The sequence below is a fragment of the Phascolarctos cinereus genome, unplaced genomic scaffold (assembly GCF_003287225.1).
Source record: "Phascolarctos cinereus isolate Bilbo 61053 unplaced genomic scaffold, phaCin_HiC Scaffold_8;HRSCAF=390, whole genome shotgun sequence".
Taxonomy (NCBI): Eukaryota; Metazoa; Chordata; class Mammalia; order Diprotodontia; family Phascolarctidae; genus Phascolarctos; species Phascolarctos cinereus.
The window spans coordinates 69123162-69129161 of NW_027556291.1; the positions used below are offsets into that span (position 1 = coordinate 69123162).

Here is a 6000-nt window from a genome sequence, read left to right on the forward strand (position 1 = left end):
TTTGAGCTCAGGCTTAAAAGGAAAGGCAGGAACTACCTGGCTTTTGGCAAAATTATTAACCTCTCTGTCTCTTGTTTCCCCCATCTATAAAATTTAGTCATGCCAGCTGATCTCCCAAGGGAGTACTTAAAAGTGCTTCACAGTGAAGGAGAGCAAGGTTTTCTCCTAAGAAACATTTTATTCTTTAAAAAAAAAAATCGAAGGTTGTAAGGCATCTTGTTTATCATTACCAATTGTTACTGAATGTACTGTCCTTTGACAGAGTACTGATAACCCCAACCTGAAAAGATGATAAGCCTCTAAAAGAAGTTTTGCGTATTTGGCCAGCTTTGGGCATCCAACTGAAGAGATACAAAAAAGAGTTTCATCTGATTGTCAGCTAGTTAATCCTAGATAGTAACCTGCAAAACAGTAGATTTGGGGTAGGCAGTAGGCATGTATGTTTCAGCTTACGTGACAGAGAAGAGAAATAGTTAAATGAGTCATTTATGTGGCCAGTGATAGGATCAAGACTATGTATAGAGACAGTTAAAGCCAGAGTAAGGTAGATGGATCTGGAGAATAGGAATTAATTCAGGAGACCACCATATAAACCAAGACTCTTCCAGAATCTAAGTGCTGGAAGGGATCTCAGAAGCTATCTTGTCCAATCCATACTTGACCAGTAATCCCTCTCTCTTTAACATACCCAGCAAGTGTCAGCCAGCCTCTAACTTGGAAACCTTTAGTGAAGGAGAATGTGCTGCTTCATCTCATCTATACCCTTCCATACCCAAAACTGAATATGCTATTCCGCAGGTGGTTTGACCAGAGGGGAATATAGTAAAGCTATTCATTCACCCCATCAAGCATTTATTAAGCACCTCCTATGTTCCAGGCACTGAGGAGAAAAAGACTGCCAGTCTCTGCCCTCAAGGAGTTTCATTCTACCAGGAAAAAATACCATGCTCTTCTCCTCAAGGCTTTTCCTGGTCCCCTCAATTATTAATGTTCCCCACCCTCAGAATTATTTTTTTTAACTTAATTATGTACATATTGTTTTCTCCTGTAAAATGTCATCTAGGGTACATGTCATGTTAATCATGGCTTTCCTCTTCTTCGCTATCACAGTTTGTATGTTGGAGTGGTCCCTTGCCTCTAAGATTCCTGCCATGAATACTTCAGCAGTATTGATTACTCAGTGATCAGAATCAGGTCCAGAATAGTAGTTCCCTTTGTTACTTCCTCTTCCTTTTAAAGGTTATCATGAAGGCAGGTCACCAGTTTATTGGCTGCTCTGTTCTTGGCCATGAGACTATGCCAGCAGATGGCCAGATAGTTGAGTTCCCCATGTTACAGTATCAGTGCTTCCATTCCAGGTTATTCCCCATTCTGTCAAAATGATCTGTTGATCTGCACTCAGATGTTTTCTACTATGTTTCTCCTCTATGGTTCCAGGTTAATATTCACGGCTATTCCTCCCAGAGCTAAATGAGAGTCAGGAGCCAAATCTTAGTGGTACCTGTTCCCTGTGAGGTCAGATTTTCATCCCTGCATCAGTGTCTCTGGTTTAGCGTTCATTAAGCTTACTTTGCACATCTGAGGCCATGACTTTCATGGTGGGTTCTCTTCCCTTCTACCATGAATTATTGGTCCTCTCTTTTGCTGTTCTGCCTTCTGCATTGTACCTCCTAATCTCTTTGGTACCAGGTCTGTCAGCTCTGTGTGAAGGGTTTTCCCCTTCTCTCTTTTTCATTTAAAGTTCTCTTGTGAAAGAGTTTGCAAGACTCCAAGCAGATATTTTTGGGTGCACTTGATGTGAAGGACATTCCACCCCTTGCCAAGACCTGTCATTCCTATATTTTAAGCCATGATCCAGAAATCCAAATCCTATTCTCAGACATCAACTGTTTAGAGTAGACAGTTCTTAATTTCCCAAATCCTCCTTTCACTTCTGAGTCCACCAAACACAATCAGCAGTGGTGATAAAAACCATACCTGGGTACCCAAGGTCCTCAGTTTTTTACCCAGGAGTTCATACTCACTCTAGCAGTGCTTCTTAAGTTCTTTCTTGTGGTATCATTTGTGCACACATGAATCACCCAAATTGGCCAGTGGTTGTTAGATTTGACAGTTCTCGAAAGGCTTTCTGTCACATCCTGGATACGTGCCCTGGGAAGGCAGGCAGACCTCGCCATTGTTTGTGTCAGGCTGACAAATATCTGTCTAGGTGTCCCTTAGCCAGGAGACACCAACTACTTATTTCATTCCTCCTCTAACTATAGTTGGAAGACCAAGTAAGTTTAGTGTGAGTGTGAGAGGTAGGAGGGTAGAACGTTGTAGGCAGAGAGTAAAATTTCAAAGTTTCAGATCTTAGAGGTAATACATTTGGCTGACATTTCTGTATTGCCTTAATGTTTACAAAGTGCTTTATACATTCATCTCCATTTTATAGATGAGGAATCTGAAACTCAGGAAGGTCAAGTGATGTATCTATGGTTATATAACCAATAAATATCCAATGTTACATTCAGAGCTAGATTTCCCTTGCCTTGATGCTTTTTCCAATATATACTACCCTGCCTGGGAGAGACAAGGTCTGCTTAGCCTGTCTAGCTCACAGGGTCATTATGAAAATTGAATAAGAATGTATGCAAATGTGTTTGGGAAATTATAAGGCACTAGCTCTAAACCTGTGATCTCCTTCCCTCCCACCTCCCCAAATACCTTGCTGTAGAAGCTATTCCCTTTCTTTCATTCATTGACAATATCTCTCCCTCCCTCCCTCTCCCCCCTGCCTGCTCCTGTTTCCAAGCATATTCAGGTTGCCCAATCCTTTAAAAAAAGCTGCTTCATAACCCTTCTCTCTCCTCTCCAGCTACCACCTCATTTCTCTCTTCTACTGCTAAGTATTTTTTTAAAATTCTCTCTAGCCAGTACCTCCATTTCTCCATTCACTCCTTTGCAATCCAGAATCTGGCTTTCCCCCAGCCACTCTACTGAAACTGCACTGATGACCAACCAATCACTAAATCTAGTGGCCTTTTTCCTCTTCTCCCTTAACTTCTCTGCAGCTTTAGACACTGACCCCTTCTGCCTGCTATCTGACTTCAGAGACGCCACATGCTCCTAGTGGCATCACATCTACCTCTCCAGCTGCTCCTTCTCTGTCTCTTTTGCTAGATCGTCATCCTTTTCTCTCAACCCCTTAAAGTGAGTGTTCTCCAAGAGATTATCTTTGGCCCGCCTTTCTCTCTACAGTTTCTCCCTTGGCACTCTCATTCCCTCCCATGGTTTCATCTACCACCTCTATAAGGATGATTTCCAAGTCTGCTTCTCCAATTCTAACCTCCAAGTTCCAGACTTACATCTCCCTATAGCCAACAAGCTACCTCTACCTTGATTAACACCACCAGCAACTGAAACTCAGTATGTCTAAAATTGAGTTTGTCTTCCCCCTACACCTACTTTCCCTCCTGGCATCATTGATTCTGTCTTGGGCCTATCTCCCCTCTAGTCTCCCACATTCAAAATCTTATTTCTCTTGGCCTCTTTCCTTTCCCTTACCTTTCCTATCCAGATAGTTATTATGGTTCATTGCTACGACCTTCACAATACCTGTCCCATCCTTCCTCTTCTCTCTGTTCCCACCCTATTATAGGCTTTTATTGACACCCACCTGCACCATTGCAAGAGATTTCTTTCAGATTTCTCCTGCTTCTATCTCTCCCTCTTTCCAACCCATTCTATTCACTGTTGGTGCTGCCCCCTCAAAAAATAAATAAATAAATCTTCTGCCTAGAAGTGCTTAGGACACTCCATTGCTCCTACTTCCTACTGAGTGCAATCCTCACTAGTTGGCCTGACATTTGAATTCCTCCTCTACAACCTGGCCTCACCCTACCTTATTTCATACTACTCCCCCGCCCCAAATACTATGTGCTCCAACCATAGAGGACTACCATCTGCTGCCTAAATATGTTTGACATGGCTCCCTCTCTGTCTTTGCTCCCTGAATCTCCACCCATCTTTTAAAGACCAGTTCAAATGCTGCCTTCCCTAATCCTTCAAGATGACTACGACCTTTCTCCTAAGCCCTCAGAAGCACTTCATTTTCTACCTCATATAATATTGGGTGTTAGAATTATCTGTATTTTTTGACTTCTCTCTCTCTCCTATACTGTACTGTTCATGAGGACAGTATCTTTTTCAAATTTTGCATTTCCTCCAGCTCCCAGCACAGTGCTCTGCACACAGTCAGTGCTGAAGAAGTGAGGGTTGAATGAATGAACTTTCATTTGACAGATTAGGAAACTGAGGCATGAAGAGGTTGTGACTTGCCCGAAATCATGTAGCTCAGTAGTGATAGAGGCAGGGTTAGAAACCAAGACTCCTGACTCATCATCCACTGCACTGGTTCTCACATCATGACCCTCTTCTGCCTCTATTTTTAACACACTTTGACTTGAAGGGAGAAGTTTCTTCTCTATAAAAGAATTCATTGTCATCTTCTACCTCTCCCAGCTATGACATTTCTATGGATAATATTTAATGATCATTCTTTCTGTCTCTCTTCCACAGTCCACAGGGAAAAGCTTTTCGCTCCAAGGTAGAGTTGATTGCATACTTCGAAAAGGTAGGCGACACCTCCCTGGACCCTAATGATTTTGACTTCACGGTAACTGGGAGAGGGAGCCCCTCCCGACGAGAGCAGAAACCACCTAAGAAGTCCAAATCCCCCAAGGCTCCAGGGACAGGCCGAGGGAGGGGCCGGCCCAAAGGGAGCGGCACAGTGAAACCCAGGGCAACAGCCTCAGAAGGGGTCCAGGTCAAAAGGGTGATTGAGAAAAGTCCTGGGAAGCTCCTAGTCAAGATGCCTTTTCAGCCTTCACCTGGGGGGAAAGCTGAAGGGGGTGGGGCCACCACATCCACCCAAGTCATGGTGATCAAACGCCCTGGCAGGAAGCGGAAAGTTGAGAGCGAGCCACAGGTCATCCCTAAGAAACGGGGCCGTAAGCCAGGGAGTATGGTGGCTGCAGCTGCTGTCGAAGCCAAGAAGAAAGCAATCAAAGAGTCTTCCATCAGGTCCATTCATGAGACTGTGCTGCCCATCAAAAAGCGGAAGACCCGGGAAACCGTCAGCATCGAGGTGAAGGAAGTGGTGAAGCCTCTGCTTGTCTCCACTGTGGGGGAGAAGAGTGGGAAAGGACTCAAGCCTGGAAAGAGCCCAGGTCGGAAAAGCAAAGAGAGCAGCCCCAAAGGGCGAAGTGGTAGCACCTCCTCTTCCCCCCCGAAAAAGGAACAGCAGCAGCAACAGTACCATCACCACCACTACTACCCTTCCTCAGAGTCACCCAAGGCCCCACCCCCTCCTCACCCTGAGCCAGAGAGCTCCAAGGACAGCAAAAGCCCCCCTGAACCTCAGGACTTAAGCAGCAAAGTTTGCAAAGAAGAGAAGATGCCAAGAGGGGGTCCACCTGAGAGTGATGGCTGCACAAAGGAGCCCGCTAAGACTCAGCCTACAGCTGCTGCCGCCGCCGCCGCCACCGCCGCCACCACTGCAGCAGCAGAAAAGTTCAAACACCGAGCAGAGGGAGACCGAAAGGACATTGTTTCGTCCTCCATGCCAAGGCCAAACCGAGAGGAGCCTGTGGACAGCCGGACGCCCGTGACAGAGAGAGTTAGCTGACTTTTTAAAAAGTGGATTTAAAAAACAAAAGAATAAAGGCAGCTGTTGTCTCTTCTCCTTATGGGCAGGGCTCGGACAAAGCTTCCCGATTAACTGAAATTAAAAAGGGTTTTTTTTTTTTCAGTCAACTTAGAGTTTCGTGGCTTCAGGGTGGGAGTAGTTGGAGCACTTGGGATGTTTTTCTTACCGACAAGCACAGTCAGGTTGAAGACCTAACCAGGGCCAGAAGCAGCTTTGCACTTTTCTATAATAGGCTCCTTCAACAAGGCTTGCTGCATATACTACTGACCAGACAAGCTGTTTATCAGGCTTTTTAGGGTATACCAGCACCT

General features: G+C 44.9%; 1 protein-coding gene across 1 annotated transcript in view; it reads left to right on the forward strand.

Annotated features, from left to right (window-relative positions):
* The window catches only part of MECP2 (methyl-CpG binding protein 2), an 87438-nt gene extending 81709 nt beyond the window's left edge, over window positions 1–5729 (forward strand). Inside the window, exon 3 of the mRNA XM_020977297.2 lies at window positions 4561–5729. Within this exon, the coding sequence (XP_020832956.1) occupies window positions 4561–5668 (1108 nt within the window). The 3' untranslated portion in view covers window positions 5669–5729. The remainder of the gene's footprint in view (window positions 1–4560) is intronic.
* Window positions 5730–6000: the final 271 nt, after the last annotated feature.